Source organism: Aethina tumida, chromosome 1, assembly GCF_024364675.1.
Source record: "Aethina tumida isolate Nest 87 chromosome 1, icAetTumi1.1, whole genome shotgun sequence".
NCBI lineage: Eukaryota > Metazoa > Arthropoda > Insecta > Coleoptera > Nitidulidae > Aethina > Aethina tumida.
Genome location: NC_065435.1, coordinates 8,036,337 through 8,059,802, shown reverse-complemented (window position 1 = coordinate 8,059,802; position 23,466 = coordinate 8,036,337). Strand labels below are relative to the sequence as shown.

Below are 23,466 nucleotides of genomic sequence, written 5' to 3'. Positions count from 1 at the left end.
GTATCTCATTGCCGGTAATTCTGAGCATCTAATAACGCTGTAAATTTCCAATTAACATACAAAGGGTTATTTATAGGAACGTAATTGTTTTCACGAACATTATTATCAAACTTTTCTGTGTCCCCTCAATGGTATGTATTACTCAAAGTTACTTCATAATAAAAATACGTAATAACTTTATATTTGTGCTGCAACTTCCAGAAAAAAAACTAATAACTCCGAATAAAAGTCGAATCAGGGTTTTGATGGTAATGAGGTTTTTTTAATCAGAACAAACTTCGCAAAGAAAAGAACGAAAACAAAAACAGAGATTAGGAACTTGCTTAAGTTAATTATGATTCTGTGTTAATATGAATATGCATAATTTGGTGTTACCAGATTTTGGGAGTTGCCAAAGCTTTAAAGCCCGATGGCGCCCCAAACTGTCTGGCAAATTATCAAAAATAACCACGACGAGAATACTAACAAGTGATCCAGACAGTAAATAATTAGTTACTTTGGTAAAGAAGTTACAACGTTTTATTACTTTGACCCGATGGATGGAAAAAAAAGTTGGCCTGCTCAATCAATATCGGCAGAGATTGTGTAACGCACTTATCTTCTGTAATATAATTAATTGGGTCAAATGATGTTGTGTAATTACCAAGTATTAGGCAAGTTAATAGCATGTTATCAGTGGATTTAATATATAATCCTTTATGACTGACTATTAGCTGTGGCGTGATCGAATCAGATTAAGACATATTGACTGTGTGTGTCTATTTCACGCCCCCAAGTAAACGTTGCACCACCTCAATGTAACGGGGGATAATATACAGTTCAAATATCCATTGCATTTCCGGAGTATCTGAATGTGTCTTGTTCCCGTTTAAAACTGACAAAGAGTATTTGGCTAAGGGATTTACGACTTTCAACTGTATCCGTGACTGTGTATATAAATCATCCCCTGACTTTATCTCCGGTACAATTTAGTTCCATACCTGCACAAATATTAATAAATTTCCATTCGCTAATCGGCCAGACTACGTCATTCAAATAACAATTTATATAAAGTTGGAAGTTGACAGTTTAGCAGACAGAAATTTCCAAAGGAACGGCGATCCCGCATTCCATTTTCTCCCGTATCACATTTGGTCTCGAAATATTCCGCAATAAAGTTTCGAGCAAATGAGCATCTAATATCGTAAAACTTACGACGGCGGCGAATGATGTGGAAACTTAAATGGAAAATCAATTTATAATAAAATGCCACCCTTTTTGTTTGTGTACAGGAGTTAACTTGCTCAGCGACTGATATTGCATCGGTTACGTAAAAGGGAGAACTATTACGGAATTGCTTCGGGTCATAAATTCTCATTAGCGAAATTCAATCGTTCACATAATTATAATTGAGTGAGGTGTTGCAATTGCTCAGATATGAGTTTTCCAATTAATGTTCGAGAGGTTTAACACCTACTTACAATTGAGCAATGTTCTACGGCAACTTCTTCCCCCTTAATTGGAGTTCGTTTCGTTTTTCTTTTTGCGTTCCTTATTTCCATCATTAAAGGCCTACGTTTTTATATTTCTTACAGTACTGGCCATAATTACAGCAACTTATTCAAATTTATTAAAAATTTATATAAGGTTTATTGTTTTTTCTCTTACTGATGAGTCTATTATCCAATTGGTCAGTTTAATTTTATTCTTTAAATAATGGAGTACTTTTTTATTTTTCAATGCACAAAATTATAGCGACTCTATGGTCTTTCATTGCTCTCTGTGAGTTTAAATCGATTATTTATTGACGGTCTTTTGCTTATCATAATTACTTAATTATTGCTCGAAGTGAAACTGTAAGAAAAATTATAATTCAGTGTTATCAAGACCGAAAAAAATAAGAAGTTTACGGCCAAATAAGTCAATCGTTTACCGTATTATTAAAAAATTATTTATGTCCAGCACAATTGAGAAAAAATATAAAAACACTTTATGGAATAAAAATATAGTAGTTTTTATAACTCTGTATAAAACAACAATAATAAATTAACATTATTATAATACTTCACATTAAATAAAAGAGTTGTGGTTAAAATATTTAACGTTGTAAAAAGTTGACCACCACCGTTTGTTCAATTAATTGATCTTAAAACAAAAAAAAGTTTTATTCACTTTTATTATATCTTTAAAAGGTGAAATGATTATATTTGGTTCCTTGAAATAAAATTAAAGAAATAAATTTGTTCAGGATTAGCTTCCTTCACAAATTATTGGTAACTGCCCATCTAATAGTAAATTGATATTAAAACTAAAGTATTTTTGGAGTCTTACAGTTTTCAATATTAAATTTTAGTACTTTTTCCAGAAGAGTTAAGACTCATTGTTCCTTCAGAATTAGTTTTACTCAGAGGTCTATAAAAATTGTCGTATGCAAGTTATATTACTTTCTCAAGATAACTTAATATATATGTTTGCTTCAGGATTTGCTTTGTTCTGAGACTGACATATATAAAAGGTCTTTACTCCTTGTATATTTTGATTTTAAATCAATAAAGTTTTACTCTCCTTTATAGTATCATCTATTTAAACTATAATTAAGGAAATAAATTTATTCAGGATTAGCTCCATTAAAAAATTATTGATAATAGACCATTTAGTATTAAACTGTCATTAGAAAGAACTAAAATAAACGTTTTGTATAACGATTCTGAATTAAAATCAATCATATTATTAAAAGTTGAAACGATATATAAATTATTCTATTGTTTTTCTTTAATATACATCATTTGCGTTGGCATTGCCATCAATCAATAAACATTTTATCTTTGTCATATCATAGCATCTCTTCTACAATATTCTATTTTCAATATAAATTGACAATATTTTAACACTTCACATTAAATAAAAGAGTTGTGGCTAAAATATTTAACGTTTTAAAAAGTTGACCACCACCGTTTGCACAATTAATCGTCCAACAAAGCCCTTCTAGTAGGATGCGGTGATAATAATAATTGTAACCAACATTTTAATCTATCCAAATGGGAATTACCTAATTGCGAACGACGAAAATGAATATTCGCCCATTAGGAATTTAATAAAACAACAGCGAGAGAAAAGTTGTAAAAGCCTGAAACTGCACGGATTATGACTATAAGCCCTTTCAAATGACTGAATTTGATAAAACACATTTTTAAACCAGCTTACAAGGGTATTTTAAATCCAAAACTTAAAGAGATTACGCTAGATTACAAAACTCTTAATCTAGTTTTTGCAATTTAACAATCTCCTTGCATCGGAAAATACGTGTAATTATGCATGTTTTTAATTTCTCCCGAAAGCGAGGAGGGCATTTTAATTCTGGATCATGAATATTAAAGGCGACATCTTTAGGGATTTACTATATGAAACATTTGCATTTGTTATGTCGTTATTTTTAGAGTGAATATGAGTGGGACTTGCCGTCATCAACATTAACGACTCCAACTAAATTGGATCCTTTAATATTATCCTCCAGACGGAGGCTTCATTCAAGCCGCAAAGCAAAAATGTCCCGTCCGCAGGATCCGCGTCGTGTGATTTGAGATCACGTCGGTGTTACTCCGGTTACACCTTCTATATAATTTATAAATTCGCATTCCTCCCATATCTCACCTTGACATTGGTAATTTATTTGGAATCAAAGTTTGCTTATACGATCGAATCTTGTGCATGCACGTCATTTTCCCGTGTAATTTCAGACGTTGCAATTTCACGGGGGAACACATTCTCATCTGTTGAATTAATAACAGTCTATGTGCCTACACACGGCCGTGGATGAAATCTGGATAACATGCATGCAAGAAGGAAATGGGAGATGCGTAATTAGTATAAATACAAATTAATTGTTTCAGACTGTACGGTGCATCAGTGGCCTTCATCAATATCAATTAGAATCAGTCTTGTCAATATTAATTGATAGGGGAACATAAATGATTCTATTATTGTTCTTGTGTAATACACACCATTTGCGTTTCCATGATATTTAATCAATAAACACTCTATTTTAACGCAGGCACTAGTATTAACTCTAATGCTTCCATTTACTTCTTAAAACCACAACTAAGAAACTAAATTTGTTCAGGATTACCTAGAAATTACTATTAGAACTAAAGTATTATTGGAGATTTACTCAATTTTAAATTTTAGTACTTTTCTCAGACGACATAATACCCATTGTTCCTTCAGAATTAGTTTTACTAAGAAATGGATAAAAATTGTCGTGTGCATGCCTTATTACTTTCTCAAGATAACTTAATATATATTTGCTTCAGGATTTGCTTTGTTCAGAGATTGACAAAATTTATATATGAAAGGTCACTTACTTTTTGATCTTAAATCAATAAAGTTTTATTCACCTTTATAGTATCATCTCTTTAAACTGTGTAATGATTATTTTTAATTCCTTGAACTATAATTAAGGAAATAAATTTGTTCAGGATTAGCTACAATCAAAAATTATTGGTAACTGCCCCTTTAGTAGTAAATTGACATTAAAACTGAGGTATTTTTGGAGACTTACTGTTTTCAATATTAAATTTTAGCAGAGATGGATAAAAATTGTCGTATTTTCCCCAGTTAACTTAATATATATGTTTGCTTCAGGATTTCCTTTGTACGGAGACTGACAAGATTTATGCATAAAAAGTCGTTTACTCTTTGTACTTTTTGATCTTAAATCAATAATATTTTATTCACCTTTATTGTATCATCTCAAACTGTGTAATGATATTTAATTCTTTAAGCTATAATTAAGGAAATTAATTTATCCAGGATTTGCTTCATAACAAAATTATTGGTAACTACCCATTTAGTAGTAAAACTAAAGTATTTTTGGAGACTCATTATTTTCATTATTCAATTTTAGAACTTCTTCCAGACGAGTTAAGACCCATTGTTCCTTCAGGATTAGTTTTACACAGTGGTGGATAAAACTTGTTATATGCAAACTGTATTACTTTCTCAAGATAATTAAATATATATTTGCTTCAGGATGTGCTTTGTTCAGAAACTGACAAGATTTATATATAAAAGGTCGTTTACTCTTTGCACTTTTTGATCTTAAAACAATAAAATTTTATTCACTTTTATTGCATCATTTCTTTAAAAGGTGCAATGATTATATTTGGTTCCTTGAACTGTAATTAACGAAATAAATTTGTTCAGGATTAGCTTCCTTCACAAATTATTGGTAACTGTCCATTTAATAGTAAATTGATATTAAAACTAAAGTATTTTTGGAGTCTTACAGTTTTCAATATTAAATTTTAGTACTTTTTCCAGAAGAGTTAAGACTCATTGTTCCTTCAGAATTAGTTTTACTCAGAGATGGATAAAAATTGTCGTATGCAAGCTATATTATTTTCTCCAGATAACTTAATATATATGTTTGCTTCAGGATTTCCTTTGTTCGGAGACTGACAAGATTTATGCATAAAAAGTCGTTTACTCTTTGTACTTTTTGACCTTAAATCAATAAAGTTTTATTCACCTTTATTGCATCATCTCTTTAATCTGTGTAATGATTATAATTAATTCCTTAAAAAAATATAATTCAATCCAAAATTATTGGTAACTACCCATTTAGTAGTAAATTTATATTAAAACTAAAGCATTTTTGGAAACTCATTATTTTCAATATTAAATTTTAGAACTTCTTCCAGGCGAGTTAAGACCCATTGTTCCTTTAGCATTAATTTTACATAGAGGTGGATAAAACTTGTTATATGCAAACTATATTACATTCTCAAGTTAACTAAATACGTATTTGCTTCAGGATGTGCTTTGTTCAGAGACTGGCAAGATTTATATATAAAAGATCGTTTACTCTTTGCACCTTTTGATCTTAAAACAATAAAGTTTTATTCACTTTTATTGCATCATTTCTTTAAAAGGTGCAATGATTATATTTGGTTCCTTGAACTATAATTAACGAAATAAATTTGTTTAGGATTAGCTTCATTCACAAATTATTGGTAACTGTCCATCTAATAGTAAATTGATATTAAAACTAAAGTATTTTTGCAGACTTACTCTTTACAATATTAAATTTTAGTACTTTTTCCAGACGAGTTAAGACCCATTGTTCCGTCAGAATTAGTTTTACTCAGAGGTGGACAAAAATTGTCATATGCAAGTTATATTCCTTTCTTAAGATAATTTAATATATATGTTTGCTTCAGGATTTGCTTTGTTCTGAGACTGACATATATAAAAGGTCTTTACTCCTTGTACTTTTTGATCTTTAATCAGTAAAGTTTTGTTCACCTTTATTGCATCATCTCTTTAAAAGGTGCAATGATTGCATTTGACTCCTTGACTAATAATCAAGGAAATAAATTTGTTCAGAATTAGCTTCATTCAAAAATTATTGATAATTACCCTTTCAGTAGTAAATTGATATTAAAACTAAATTATTTTTGGAAACTTACTGTTTTCAATATTAAGTTTTAATACTTTTTTCAGACTATGTAAGATCCTTTGTTCCTTTAGAATTAGTTTTACTCAGAAGTGAAAAAAATTGTCGTATGCAAGCCATATTAATTATATATATTTGCATCAGTAGTTGCTTTGTTCTGAAGATTAACAAGATTTATACATAAAAAGTCACTTACCCTTTGAAATTTTTAATTTTAAATCAATAAAGTTTTATTCTCCTTTATAGTCTCTTTAAACTGTAATTAAGGAAATAAATTTATTCAGGATTAGCTCCATTAAAATTATTGGTAATAGAATATTTAGTATTAAACTGTCATTAGAAAGAACTAAAATAAACGTTTTTTTATAACGATTCTGAATTAAAATCAATCATATTATTAAAAGTTGAAACGATATATAAATTATTCTATTGTTGTTCTTTAATATACATCATTTGCGTTGGTATTGCCATCAATCAATAAACATTTTATCTTTGTCATATCATAGCATCTCTTCTACAATATTCTATTTTCAATATTAAATTTTAGTACATCTTCCAGACGACATAAGACTTATTGTCCCTTCAGAATTAGATTTACTCAAAGGTAGATAAAAATATGCTTACTTCAGGATTTGCTTTGTTAAAATATTGATAAGATTTGTACATAAAAGGTCACTTACCCTTTGTATTTTTTGATCTAAAATCAATAAAGATTTATTCACCTTTATAAACTCGTCTCTTTAAAATGTGTAATGATTATATTTAGTTATTAGAACTATAACTTGTCCATTCATTAACCAATCATCTCAATAACATTTTTTATACTACAATGTATGGAGTAGAAAAAGTCTTGAGAAAAACTTGTTTTATATTCATTCGCGTTAATATAATATTCCAAGTAAATTCCTATAAAACTTATTATTTATTCAGTTACGGAATTCAATCGCAAACAAGAATATTTTATACAGTTCTAAATATATCTCAGAAATGTATCGGTCCGGAGCAGTTTCGTGAACCCCGAGAACTTTTTAATCTAAACTTTCCGATATTGTTTGCATTGACAAAATTCCAGTTTAATTTCTTGAAATTTAATACGCCCCCAATTCTGTCTATTTAATTTTAAATTAAACTTCAAAGCACTCAAGAAGTTCGGTTTGCAGCGAAATTTAATGTGTCACAATTATTCGAACAACACTCAAAGTTCAAATTTCGAACGTTCCATAACAATAAAAAAGTTGCTTTCAGATAAGGAAAAAAAAAGACGTGCTTGATGGAACCGAGGATCCCTTCGAGTGAGTCCTTTGTCCCAATTCGAGTCAACAGAAGTTAGATTTAAGGTTTCCACTTTTAAACTTTGCCAAACTTATCGGGAACATAATCCTTGACACTATTAATACTTGGAATCATTAGTATTTTTAGATATTTTAGGGCACCAAGTGGGGATTAGCTAATTTCCTGCTGGATAGGCCGTAAAAAGTTCATTAGTTTTAATCTAATATAAGTTTGGAGTTCTTGATAAAAATTATTATCACATTTAGAGCCAATTTCCTTTATTACTTTTGACAGTTTTGCTCCTTTTATTTAGCCATTATTCAATTTTTAACAAAGTAACTTGTTGGTAAGTTTGCTTAGTTAGATTGATATATCACCTTCCATTTAAAACAAACGAACTTCAAACACTATATGTATAAAAATAGAACCTAGAAAACATTATTGTGTTGCCCTCAATAAAATTCGATCAGGCAAACATAAACAGTTTTTTAGCGAACACGGAAAAAACATTTCCTTGTACAAGAAAATCCATTTACTCCAACTGGAATTGGGAAAGTTCCCTTTAAGTTAAAAATAATACTTTCCTTCATTAATAACGAATTGATTGATTTTATGATTAAGCTCAGCAGGAGCTTTTAATATTTATCAATGGACATAGAATTAATTAATAATATTATATACATGCACTTGTAAGGGCGGAATAATTCTGTTACCCCTGTTTAAACACAGCTACACAACGTTATGTAAATGTGGAAACTGGGAAACACAAACAAGTGACAACACGTCGATAAATTCCGATCAGGTAAACATTAACAGTGTACAAAGTAAACACAAAAACCTGTTTAGTATGACAGTCATAGTCACATCATGCATCCGGACTCACTTTACACTTTTTTCTTCGCCAAATCGATTCTCCTTGAAGGGAGTTTTAAACGGATGCACGGTGTACGAGACGAATTGCTACCATTATTCGGATACGGATCACACCATGCATGAAACTGTAGCTGACGATTTAATATAGTCGAAAGATCCTCGTGTACATCTACATAATGCATCAAGTTGAATATTGATATCATCTGGGAAGATGCTAATGTGCTTGATCAAACAGAAAATCTGCATGTACAATTTTTAAATCTGAATAATCGAGTTACGACTCCTCTTATCTTTGGTCGGAAGCGCATTAATTCAAGTCATAAGATGGGTTCAGCTTGTTTCTTTTTTGTTTGAGATTCCTCAACTTCTCGTTCCGCTCGCACTTTGTTCACTGATCATCCACGAGGCAAAATTCGAATCATTTCAATAAACTTCTGACGCACTTCGGCTGGATGGAGGAATCCATTAAGAGTTGCCTATTTATCTCCGTTAAATTTTATTTATCCCATTAAGCATTCCATACACATTTAAATTCTTAATTTCAAGACCTGCAACTCGCACTCTTTCAATTATATAGCCAGAATTGGAAGCCAGGAAATTGATTAACACCTCATGAATTTTTATAGAATCAAAATTGTACACGGGAACTCTTTTGACTGGCTTAGTAACAGCAGACGAAAATTTAAATGTATTTGTGTTATTCATGAGGAGAAAAAATTAATTACGCCTTCTAGGTGTGTGGAATGAAAGGGATCGATTAAAAGTCCCTTTTCACCACCGTGTTTATACGTATAAAGGAAGCCGTCAGAATGCATCTCTAATATACACTGGAGCTCATTAGAAATGACATGACAGTGGATTCACACTGTTATTAATGAGGCAAGACGGTTTTGCTGGCTGTTATTCCATTTAAATGGCTTAGACTGTGGGGGGGACGCCGAAGCTATTGTGTGGGGAGTTATCGTTGAATGCGTGGAAGAATTATTTGCTGTGGTCCAAGGTAATTTTACCAAATTATCTGGAGCGGTTATTAATGAAGACCATATTCCATTACTGCATTTGGAACAAACTCACTTCTCAGGCAAGTTTCTCATCAAGCTAAGTAGTAATTTCCGACACACAAACCCGAATAGAAACGTATCTCATTATAAATTTCGAAGTGGCTTTAAAACATCGAGTTATCCGGGCATTTCAGAAATATTAAACCACGAGTACGCCGGTAGGGTACTTTTTGAATTTGTTTCGGTCCATGTTGCAAGTTCCAGAGCGAAATTAATTCATAAAACTGCCGAACTATAATTTTGGAAAAGCGGTAAAAACTCCTTAACTGTGCCGAGAAGTAAGTGGAAACTTTTATAAGCAAACTTTCTAATCCAACTTTTCTGGAATAATTTGTGTTCGAGATCGGACTTTTCTCGGGCCTTTTATTTTATCATAATATATTATACTTATGGTTGAATTTACATTTAAACTCCCCCGTCTGGTGATAAATGGATCGGCGACTACCGAAACTCCCCCGCTTTTAAATTTCAATAAGTTCCAACGTTTAAACGTAATTTCACATAGAGAATATGAAATGAGCGTCCAAGTGCGAAAATTAGTCCCTCAGCGAGATGGCTATTGGATTGGGTAAATAATTAATCAAGCATCGCTCATAACTACAATTACTGCAGACTTTCACGCTCTATTACAGGACAGGCTATTTTATTTGCCCCCCTAAATTACGACGCGCCTTACCCTAAATTGCTGCGACAACCGACATGTTTTTTCCATGATGTTTCGTAACACAGCAGCAAAATGGAATTGGTGATAATATTACGGAGGTCCACATTATTAATTGTTTGCCGACGTAACACAAACAACCGTTTTGATACCATGTTGACGTTTCAAGGAGTTTGTTTTCAGCAAAAGCTGGAAGTTTCTGGAATATTATATGCTAGTAGTTTCGTTTTATTGCTCCTTTCCAATATCTCGTTAGCGTCTCACCTTTAAAATGGGTCAACATTGGCTCAGATATAAAATTTCCTGAACATCAATAAGCACGTTCACAGTTTATTTAAACCTTAAATTGACTTCAATATTCACGGTATCTAATAGAGAATACACATTTACATAAATATTCTGTTTCGTAAACGTGCCTCAGTGTACACTACATCCTCGTTTTTAAAGAGCGTCGACGAATTATGTCCCTGACTAAAATAAATTCAAGTCTCTCAGCTAAGTGCTTCTAAATCTCGATGTATTGACGTAAGTTTTAAATTTATATACACTTCGGACGTTTAACAGAGTCTAATATAAAGGAAAATAGTCGTTTTTATATCTTGTAACTCACGTTCGTGTCTGATGAATGTCGGCACATATCAAAAAAAAATATTCACAATTCACGTTCCGCCGATTTCGACTGTGGAAGGAAAATTTATTTATGTCACGGTTTGAAAACGAAATTACATAGAGACTGGAAAATTTATTTCGGGTCATAAGCTTTCACAATTTTCTGGTCGGATTTCACTTTCGTTTTGTTGAATAATCACCGTTTGCAATCAGTTTATTGAATGGATTTCGTCGATGAGCGTTTTTCCGTTTCGTTCATTAATAAACCTTTGACGTCTTCGGGGGGTTATTTTTCAATTTTCCCGGATCAGTTGTCGGTGAGAAACGTTCAATTGCTTTTGTGCTTGATGCTACACGTGGAGTGATGAGCTCCTCCCTCACATTTGAAATGTTTGATGTAATTGCGGGAGTTGCCAGCATCTCAACTGGCAACGGTTTTGATTTCTTTGTGAAATATGTGAGTTGCCGTTTGAAGCGTTTAAACGTTGGAAACGGAATTACGGAGAATCTGGAATATTTATTTCGGGTCTTATGCCTTAATAATTTTCTGCTTGGATTTCACTTTCATTTTGTTGAATAATCTCCATTTGTGATTCAGATTTTGGGGCAATCACTTTATTGGATGGATTACATCAATAAGGATTTTTAGTCCCTCTATTAATAAACTTCCACTGTCCTCAAAACACCATTTTTAAATTTTCCAGGATCAGTATTTTTTTGTTATTTTGTTATATTGCTTATGTGCTTAATGTTACACGTGTCCCTTTATATTTGATAAATTTGTAATAATTCCAAACACACGTCTAAAATTATTAAAGAGTGATTTCTAATGAAAAACTTAACTGGGCTTGAATGGCCATCTCAGTCCCCCGATCTAAATCCTATTAAGCATCTTTGAGAAGTATTAGACCGTCGCATCCAAACAAAAAACTTCAAAAGCAAACAAGAACTCTTTCAAGTAGTGATAAAAGCCAAAAATTACGCCACAAAATATTGAAATATTTGAGTTATTGTTAATTTTTTACGAATATTAATATCCCATACTTTTTTTAAGACCTAACTGATATTTTATTATAAAAAAGTAAAAACCTGTTGGCATAATTTCCGTTCTGGTGCCACATTTTACTGGATGGAGTTTCTATTAATAAATATCTACTGCCATCAATAAAAACACCATTCTTTATTATTTTATTCTTAAAGTTACACGTGTACGTAAATGCATATAGGACAATTGCAGCTCCTCCTTCGCATTTGAAAAGGTTGAAGTAATTATGGGAATTCAGATTCTTTATTGGATGGATTTTATGAATAAATATTTCCAGTATCTTGTATCTCCTTCTGGGCATCACTTTTGTAAATATTGCTGAACAATATTAAATGTATTTCTGTTACACGTGCCCTTAAATACGTGTGGGCTGATTTTAGACACACCCTGACATTTGAAAAGTTTGAAGTAACTGTGGGAGTTCAGAGCGTCTCAACTGATAATGACATATATGACCTGTCATTTGAAGCATTTAAACTTATTAATAGTTAGCTAAAGTTCCAGTGCCAATTTTGTGTCACATACCCCCCAGACGATACAGATAGTTAAAAGACAATTAGAGCTTCAATTGACTTGCTATAATTAACGCCAATGTTCTGTGCATTTTCGTAATCGGGTTAGATTAGAAAATAAGCCACACCCCGTGAAGAAAATCCATCATGAAAAGACATTAATTTCACGCACAAACAAAAATATGTTTGTGAACCGGAAAAATAATTCCACCCCTTATGTTTGTGTAGCCGTTTATTTTGTCCCTGGTGTTTTGATTTATTAATTCCTTTTGCTTTACTTTCGAATATAGAACACGTCGATAAGGAGAGTCTTTCCCTCGGTTGTTTTTTGTTTGGACATCCTATTAAACCGTAGCGAGCTGCCTCTTAAAGGGGAAAGGACTTTGATATTATAAAGGTCATGGATCTTAAAGAAAATGTAATTCCTGTTTTCAACGAGATCAATTTGGATGTTTCTTTTTAAAGTGACCTGCTTAAAAGGATTAGTGTCTAATTCAATCAAAGTCTCTGCGTTTGTATCACTTAACAAATATATCTACTTGATAAAATTTGTTGTTGAAATGGGCCTCAGATTTTTGCTTCCCTGGAAACCACATCAGATGCTCCAGTAATCTTGTTATCCCATAATTTGATGCAAGAGGTAAACGTATTTGCCAGGATTTTCGTCTGTACCAGTGGCAGGAATTTATCAAAAGATTGTATTGAAATATCGTCGGGTTATTGACTTATTCGATTTATTCTGAAGTTATCATTATTTTTCCATCGTTCCCACAATTTATCTGTGTAAAATAAGATAAAGTCGTTGGTGTTTTCAATTTCCTTATAAACGCTTTTGTCTACTAAATGAATCTTAAAGAAAATGTAATTCCTGTTGTCAATGAGATCAATTTGGATGTTCCTTTTTAAAGTGGCCTGCTTAAAATGATTAATGTCTAATACAATCAATGTCTGTGTGTCACTTAACAAATATAACTACTTGATACAATTTGTTGATGAAATGTGGTTTTCCAGACTTTTGCTTCCTTAGAAACCACATTAAGACGCTCCAGTAATCCCATAATTTGATACAAGAGGTAAACATATTAGCCAGGATTTTCGTCTGTACCAGTAGCAGGAATATATCAAAAGATTGTATTGAAATATCGTCGGGTTGTTGACCTATTTGATTTATTCTGAAGTAATCATTATTTTTCCATCGTTCTCACAATTTCCTTATAACTTCTTTTGTCTACTAAATGAATCTTGAAGAAAATTTAATTCCTGTTGTCAACGAAATCAATTTGGATGTTTCTTTTTAAAGTGGCCTGCTTAAAAAGATTAGTGTCTAATACAATCAAAGTCTCTGTGTGTTTGTATCACTTAACAAATATAACTACTTGATACAATTTGTTGATGAAATGTGGCTTTCCAGACTTTTGCTTCCTTAGAAACCACATTAAGACGCTCCAGTAATCCCATAATTTGATACAAGAGGTAAACATATTAGCCAGGATTTTCGTCTGTACCAGTAGCAGGAATATATCAAAAGATTGTATTGAAATATCGTCGGGTTGTTGACCTATTTGATTTATTCTGAAGTAATCATTATTTTTCCATCGTTCTCACAATTTCCTTATAACTTCTTTTGTCTACTAAATGAATCTTGAAGAAAATTTAATTCCTGTTGTCAACGAAATCAATTTGGATGTTTCTTTTTAAAGTGGCCTGCTTAAAAAGATTAGTATTTAATACAATCAAAGTCTCTGTGTGTTTGTATCACTTAACAAATATAACTACTTGATACAATTTGTTGATGAAATGTGGCTTTCCAGACTTTTGCTTCCTTAGAAACCACATTAAGACGCTCCAGTAATCCCATAATTTGATACAAGAGGTAAACATATTAGCCAGGATTTTCATCTGTACCAGTAGCAGGAATATATCAAAAGATTGTATTGAAATATCGTCGGGTTGTTGACCTATTTGATTTATTCTGAAGTAATCATTATTTTTCCATCGTTCTCACAATTTCCTTATAACTTCTTTTGTCTACTAAATGAATCTTGAAGAAAATTTAATTCCTGTTGTCAACGAAATCAATTTGGATGTTTCTTTTTAAAGTGGCCTGCTTAAAAAGATTAGTATTTAATACAATCAAAGTCTCTGTGTGTTTGTATCACTTAACAAATATAACTACTTGATACAATTTGTTGATGAAATGTGGCTTTCCAGACTTTTGCTTCCTTAGAAACCACATTAAGACGCTCCAGTAATCCCATAATTTGATACAAGAGGTAAACATATTAGCCAGGATTTTCGTCTGTACCAGTGGCAGGAATATATCAAAAGATTGTATTGAAATATCGTCGGGTTGTTGACCTATTTGATTTATTCTGAAGTAATCATTATTTTTCCATCTTTCCCACAATTTATCTGTGTAAAATAAGAGTCGTTGGTGTTTTCAATTTCCTTATAACTTCTTTTGTCCACTAAATGAATCTTGAAGAAAATTTAATTCCTGTTGTCAACGAAATCAATTTGGATGTTTCTTTTTAAAGTGGCCTGCTTAAAAAGATTAGTATTTAATACAATCAAAGTCTCTGTGTGTTTGTATCACTTAACAAATATAACTACTTGATACAATTTGTTGATGAAATGTGGCTTTCCAGATTTTTGCTTCCTTAGAGACTACATTCAGACGTTCCAGTAATCCCATAATTTGATACAAGAGGTAAACATATTAGCCAGGATTTTCGTCTGTACCAGTGGCAGAAATTTATCAAAAGATTGTATTGAAATATCGTCGAGTTGTTGACCTATTTGATTTATTCCGAAGTAAAATTATTTTTCCATCTTTCCCACAATTTATCTGTGTAAAATAAGATAAAGTCGTTGACGTTTTCAATTTCCTTATAAATTCTTTTGTCTACTAAATGAATCTTAAAGAAAATTTAATTCCTGTTGTCAACGAGATCAATTTGGATGTTTCTTTTTAAAGTGTCCTGCTTAAAAAATTACTGTCTAATACAATCAAAGTCTCTGTGTGTTTTTGTATCACTTAACGAATATGACTACTTGATACAATTTGTTGATGAAATGTGGCTTTCCAGATTTTTGTATCCTTAGAAACCACATTCAGAGGCCCCAGTAATCTTGTTATCCTGTAATTTGATGCAAGAGGTAAACATATTTGCTGGAATTCTCGTCTGAATCAGTGACAGGAATTTTTGAAAAGGTTGTATTGAAATGTCGTAGGGTTGTTGACCCATTTGATTTATTCTGAAGTTATCATTATTTTCCCAACTTCCCCATAATTTATCTGAGTAAAATACGATAAAGTAGTTGGCGTTTTCAATTTCCTTATAAACACTTTTGTCTACTAAAGAAGATTTACGGCTTGAATCAATTCCCAGTCCGTTAAAACGAATTTTCGAGAGGATGCAGTTATTTTAACGAGTTAGCAAACATGTTAACTGAAATACATAAATTTCCAGACTATAATTGCAGTGAATTTACCGTCGAAAATCCCGTATCAACGAACAAAATTGCATTTACCCGATATTGATAACCACGTGCACGCCGGGCATTATTTGCTCTAATTTTCAGGAAGTCGAATTTGACATTTAAAATTATTAACGGTGAAATTGTGTTATGCGTAATAATGCAATACTCTGTAGTGTGTTCATTAAATCATGGAAAACCAAACCTGATTTTTACTCAATAATTTAATTTCCAGTCTGAACTTCACCGACTGAAATTTAACATTGACCCTGTTAGATTTATATAGGTTGATCGATATTTTTAATTAACGTCTACTCCGAATGAGAAACAATAATGCATAATGCATTATTTTAAACCATACATAATATTATCAAATATTGGCCACACTAAAACCGTTTTTATTACATTATTACAATTAGTTTAAAGTGACATTTTGATACGTTTCCAAACTAATAAACGTGGATCAAAATAAACTTTTATTATAATCTCAAACTTATTTCAAAGTGAATCGATTTACTGTCATGGGCTGAATTAAGAATATCTCGTCTATTATTAGGTACCGGAAAACTAATTTGCGTTTAACTTAAAAATAACCTTTATTCAACAATTTAATTCCCATTATAATCCACCATTTTTGGCCAATGTTCCACAGCAAATTCATCATTCATTCGTCAACCTCATCATTAGACAATGACAAGCATTAGTAACTTATTAAAATATATAAAAATTATGGGCCAGTACTTAAAATTATTGTTTTTTCTGGTACTATGTCTGTTATGCAACTGAATCTAATTTTATTCTTTCAAAAATTGCCCTCTTTTTTATTTTCAAGTGGACAAAATTACAGCAACTTTTTACTTTATGGTCTTTCATTGCTCCCTGTGAATTTACTAGTGACCTTTTGTTTATTATAATTATTTAAGTCCAATTTTAACTTGCTTAGGATCACATTCCCATAAAATCCCTTACAAATTTAAAGTTGCTATATTTATGTCCAGTTCAATTCAAAGAAATATATGTAACATTTTATAGAGAATATAATAGTTTTTATAATACTGTATAAAATAAAAATAGTAAATTAATATTATTTTAACTGTTTAGTTTTTATTTTTATTAAATATATAACCGTCTAGAGTTTCAAATAATTTTACTGGTGAAAATAAACATATTGAATTTTTTTTTTTTAAATCTCTTTAATCTAGAAAATTAAAATTAATCACTTCAAGTGTATAATATAAAAATTTAGATAAATAAATCATCAACCAAAAAAGGTAAATTACGTTTTATTTGTTTCGTTGGAAATTGGAGATGTCTGCTTATAATAACTGTATTTACAGCAACATCTGCCCGATTCTAAAAATGGTCATCCTATTTATTAAACCCATTTTCCTAGCTTGTCGTTATCAGTTTTATAATCAATACGTTCGGTCCTTCATTGTATTAGTTTTACCGTTTAGTTCGAACGTGATTAGTTCTCGAAACGCTCATACTATTTTTAGAACGAGAAATTTCATTATTCTCAATACGTCAAAAACCTTGATAGTAATACGGTAGTAAATTAAACATTTGGCTCAATTCCGTGCAAAATGACTACGTAATAATATCGATCGAAAATCGTAATGTTCCTCGTAATTTTTCTTGTGCAATTCGCATTAATCACTCGAAAACGCTATTTCCATTTTCCATTTTCGTGCCAATCTTATTACATGAATGAGAGAGCCCTGAATAACAAAAATATCTCGAGTCCTGGCGAAAGATAATTTCAATAAAATGAGTAGCAACATTTTCCTGCGAAAGCCGATTTATAAAGAAATCTTAAGCTCATTTAAGCTTTTTAAAATATATAAAGGGCTTTCGCGGAGCATAATAAATCCCAGACATTTTTCAAGCCATTTCTACACTATTTAAATATTTATAAGGTGTGTTTTTATTATACACAATAGACTTTTGATCGATTGGCTTAGGCAAGAACAAAATTTCGTTTCAACAAGTAACTTATAGTTATTTATAGTTACACGAACTTCCTGGTGGCTGAGGCAATAAAAAGTTCATGTTTGTGTAATCAAGGAATGTATAATTGATCTGTGGTACTTCCTTTAAAGTCCGTTATTTGGCCTCAACACAATTTAATACAAGCGAAGAAAATTGATGGTTACAAACCTGAATTGTGTACAATTCGTTATTCAATTAATAGCGTCCCATGGGATCAGTTATATTCAATAAATTGGAGTCGTCCATATCAGTAATTTCAATGATTTGTGTCGATTATAAATTAGGTCCGACAGCAAATGAATATCGCCCGATCTCATTAAGTCGCCAACTTCCCTCATACATATCAATTAACAATCCCCGAACTGGGTCAAGTTGAAAATTTCTTGATTTTCCGCACCAGGTCTGACGCCGATGGTTTCTGTTGCAGGAGATGGAACGGACGAACAACCATTCGTGTCCGACAAGTCGTCGGGCTACGAGACCAACTTGTACCTCTACAAGGATGAAATGGAAGACCGGCCCCGCATCTCGACCCTCATCAGCTCCCTCGCGAACTATTCCAACACCATACCGCCAGCGTCGGCCGATCCGGACGCCCGTCCGGCGGCCGGCGGCGCCCGCATGGGCACGTTGATCGGCGTCTACTTACCCTGCATCCAAAACATTTTCGGCGTCATTTTGTTTATCCGTTTGACCTGGGTTGTCGGTACCGCCGGTGCCGTCCAGGGTTTCCTTATCGTTTTAACTTGTTGCTGCGTGACCATGCTGACGGCCATCTCCATGTCTGCCATCGCCACTAATGGTGTGGTGCCTGGTGGCGGGAGCTACTTCATGATATCCAGGTCTATCGGTCCGGAATTCGGCGGTGCGGTTGGTATGCTGTTTTATACTGGTACCACCCTGGCGGGCGCCATGTACATCGTCGGAGCGGTTGAAATTGTTTTGGTGAGTACCACGCTGGCACTTTTGATTAAATTCAGTAAATCTAAAGCTAATACGAAAGAGCCATCTTTGGAACTTATCCTGGTAAATCTTTATGAAATGGCCTAAATACTGTCGTCGAACTTCGATAACTTGAACTATGATTTGCCACAAAAAAAAAAGTTATTAAATAAAATACATATACTATCCATCATATGTAGATCAACTTTAGAAATTTTTATTTGTCTTAATAAAAGTGTACGTTTAAATATCCATATTGTTGTCAGTTGTACAGTATGTTTGATGACAACAATACAATAATTGTTTATTAGTGAGTTTAGTTAGGTATTTACTCTTTTAAAAAAATCAAGGGTTAAAAGTATAAAATAAAACAACCTTACGTATATTTAGCTGTCCTTTATTTAGTATCTAATAGCATATCCATTAATTTTGATAACTTCTAAATACCTTTTTTTCATTAACTCCAGTAGCCTTTCTATATAATCGTTAGATATTTCTTTCCACTTCTTCGTAGAGATAATTCAAATCTGACAGTCTTCTTATATGGATTTTCCTAACAATTTCAAAGGTTTTCAATTAGATTGAGGTCTGGGCTTTGTGCTGGCCAAGGCACAATAGGTACTCCTTGAGAAGTGAACCATTCTTTAACTAACTTAGACGTGTGTTTCGGATTGTTGTTGCAAGCATATGATTCTCTAGAATGTCACGATAAACGAAACGATCTATTATCCCATCTATCTTAACCATCGGGCCCATGCCAAACCCAAAACAACATCCCCAAACCACAACGCCTCCTCCACCATGCTTCACAGTAGGTCTAGTGTACTTGAGGTTATACCTTTCATTAATTGATCTTCTCACCCATGAAATGCCATCAGATTTTAATAATTGAAGCCGACTTTCATCAGAAAAAGATCATCAAAAGAAAGACCATTGCCCATTAGTCCAGTTCACATGTTCACTTCCAAGAAGTTGTCTTGCTGATTTATTTATTGCAGAAATGAAGGGCTTCTTTGCTGATTTAATACCATAAAGACCAGCTTCTTTTAGTCTTCGTTTTATGATACTCACCCACTCACTGACCGTTTATTTCTTGACCCTACTCGAAATATAAAAACTAAATAAAGATATCCGTATATAAAGGGAGGTACGAAATGTTTAGACACTTAATAATTATAAAATTAAATTAATTGTCTTTTTAATTTGTTGCTCTACATATACATAGAAAGCCATAAATGTATTCATCTGACTATGATTTAAGCTACATGATACTACAATAAATAAAAAGTCACTTATTTGTGTTCGACAAAAGTATTTTTCTTTTTATTTTCAAAAAAAGCTACAATTAAATCATTCCAGAAAAGCTTTGTTGACATTTTTATACATAGGTTTTCTCAGACGAATTCTATAAGCCCAATATAAGCATTACCATTGTAGGGGTTGTCTTTAAGACATTTAATTCGAAAAACCCTTAGTAAACTGTACTTCCATTTAGAATCTAGGATGTTGAAATAATACACCATAAAGTAAATTGTGGGAGTTTCCGAAGTTATTCTGATTCATCGATAATTGGTCTTAGAATTGTTTTGCCGACAGGGAATGCCGTTGGGGCATATCCCAGGTATCATTGGAAAGAAAAAACCTCGAGGACTTTACCTGAGCCAGGAGAAATTGGACTTATCGAAAGTTGTACCAAATATTCAGTTCGAGTTATCAAGATATTTGAGTAATGGAAGTTCAGTTATCAAGTAAAAATTACACATAATTTTCACCATGGACGCTATTGTCTGCTAATTTGCTTTGACTTATCAAAAATAACATTTTGAAACCTATAAAATATGTAATAATACATCAGTACTATCAAAATTGTTATTATGTAAGATTTTTATTTTTATTTTCAAAAAAAGCTACGATTAAACCAGTCCAAAATACCTTTGTCGACCTTTTCATACATAGGTTTCCTTACAAGAAGCCTAGAAGCTAAATATAAGTATTACCATTGTAGGGGTTGTCTTTGAAACATTTAATTGGAAAAACCCTTAGTAAAATGTACTTCCATTTAGAATTTAAGATGTAAATAAAATAAATTGTAGGAGTTTCTAGCATTATTCTATCCAATAATAATAGGAAAAAACCTCGGAAAGTTTACCTGAGACAGGAAAGATTCGACTTATCGAAGGTTTAGTTCGAGTTATCGAAGGATTAGACGCCATTGCCAACCAATTGGCTTCCAGTTATAAAAAATCGAGTTATCGAAGTTTGACTGTAATTGTACTTCCCTTATGCCGCAGGGATAACCATAAACCGTTCCATTAACTAAAAGATAAAATTTAACGTCGTCGTAACTTTGATATTAAATTAGCAGTACAAATTTCCTGCTATATCACCTTCAAAGGCTAATATACTTCAGAGAAATATATATAAACAATGGAGGTATTGGAGAGGTGCTTTAAAGAACCTTTTATGAAACATTACCGATTTCTACAGCCCACTTGGAAACTATGTATGGCTTGACCGTAAAACTTTTACGTCCTTTGAAATATAAAAGTAACCAATGTTTACACAATACATAAAGTTGAACCGGCTTTTCTGAGGGGAAAATGATTTGAAAGCCTCTTTGATCAGTCCCACCTTAACTTCATTACCGAGTCATTGATATATGATAAGTCGACTTCATAATAATAATAATTTGGTGCCTCATTTTCCTGCAGCATCAAATCCCCATCAGCATAATGAGAGAACCTCCATCGCCCCGGCTTTGGTCCCGGGTAATTTCGTGCACAAAACTAAATGTAAAACAAGTATCATTAAAGTCGACTGAATAATGTATATCCACATAAAGCGTATAGTGTTTTTCGACGTTCGCATTTTGATAGCGAAGCCGGCGAGTATATTGTGATGTGGGCAACAAAAACCAAATACACTGGGTATACGCAAAAACAAAATCGGATAAACGGTCCCGGTCCCTTCGGACTGAACGAGACGATAAAAATCATCAATCAAGTAGAACAAACGGTTTTTCGGGTTTTTAAGCTGATCGAATGACACACCGGATGGGAAAAACTCTTTCACGGACAAAGGAATCCGGCTTTAATAACGGAACTGGTGCACTCCAATAATTTTACACGCAAAGTAACGACTCGAATATTGAAGTTACGAACAAATTAATTAGGCCGCGTTGGTTTCAGGGTTTTTTTTTTAGTACATGTGCATGAGTAGTTGAACTAACAATTCTCATATCCGCTGGAAAAAAGCCGCTCCGGTTTTTGTTCAGTGAACAAGGATTTGGGTTTCAATTAATAGGATTATTTTTTCGACATTTCCGAGGAACTTCTTTTATGATAGTCCAGGAAATGAATGCGGCAAATCAATAAGAAGTTATTTATAGACTGTCATTTGGCTAACTTATTATTATTGATTATAACCCCTAAATATGATCGCAAGTTGATTGATTATTAAAAACAAATTATCTGGCTTTGTAGGTGTATATGGCACCTAACTTGTCTCTATTCGGGAATATTGAAGAAGACGAGGAAGCAAAATTCAACAATTTCCGGGTCTATGGAACAATGTTGCTCGTGGTGATGGGAATAATTGTTTATATAGGCGTCACATTCGTCAACAAATTTGCAACTGTCGCACTTGCATGCGTCATCTTCTCCATAGTTGCAGTTTATGTCGGAATTTTCGTCAATATTAATGGCAATGACAACTTACAGTTAGTATTAACCAAGTGATCACTTAACATTTGCTGTGCATGTCCGAAACCAACCCTTACTTCCCCTTTTCCGTCTACCTCTAGCACGAGTAGATATTTAAATGCTATTTATAGATAGGACGCTTCAATGTTACCCATTTCATGTTGAATACACTGCCTGAACTTATCAAAAACATCATCGCAGCGGTTTTATGAAATGAAATTAAGCAGTCACGTAATAAATGCGTAGGGGCGTGTGTTGCATCTTCCTGCTTAAGATTGATGGGAATAATTTTGGTCAAAAAATCGGTTTCATGTTAACAGTTCCATTTATCTTCCTTGAAATGCCTCTTCCTTCAAATCTGCCTCGGAATAAACTTCATTGTTCAAGTAATCCCAAGATGGCAGGTCACATCATTAGTCTTTAAATCACAGTAACACTAATGCTCTTTCCTACCCTAAACTATTAATTTTTAATTTGTAACTCCACACCACCACGTCCTCACCTGTAGATTTAATTCCCCCCTTTACATTATAAATCCACCAAACTTCCCCCGTTCTCAAATTATATAAAGAACCACGTGCTAACTGCTCTGAACTCCGCCTCAACGCTGAGATTTGAATAATCAAATAAATTGGTTAGAAATTCATCGGTTGAACTTGAGCAGATATTAAAGATAATATGAAATTGTGATTTCTTGAATATTCCAGCGTATCTTTGGACCCTCTTCGCCTCACTTGACAGGTGCGCCTCAATATTCAATTTGCCGAATTACTTTGCTCTTAAGGCATTATGCAAATACGCCCTACGTTTCCACGAAAATTTAGTGCGATGCTGTTTTAGATCGTTCCCTCCATTCCATCCGTACATGCATCATTTCTGTCATAA

At 32.7% G+C, this 23,466-nt stretch overlaps 1 protein-coding gene across 2 annotated transcripts in view; it reads left to right on the top strand.

Moving 5' to 3' along the window:
- LOC109601089 (solute carrier family 12 member 4) overlaps window positions 1–23,466 on the top strand; it is a 146,904-nt gene that overhangs the window by 119,749 nt on the left and 3,689 nt on the right. For both annotated transcript variants that reach the window (XM_049970764.1, XM_049970763.1), the window contains exons 2-3: window positions 18,366–18,883; window positions 22,363–22,598. In XM_049970764.1, the coding sequence (XP_049826721.1) occupies window positions 18,366–18,883; window positions 22,363–22,598 (754 nt within the window). The remainder of the gene's footprint in view (window positions 1–18,365; window positions 18,884–22,362; window positions 22,599–23,466) is intronic.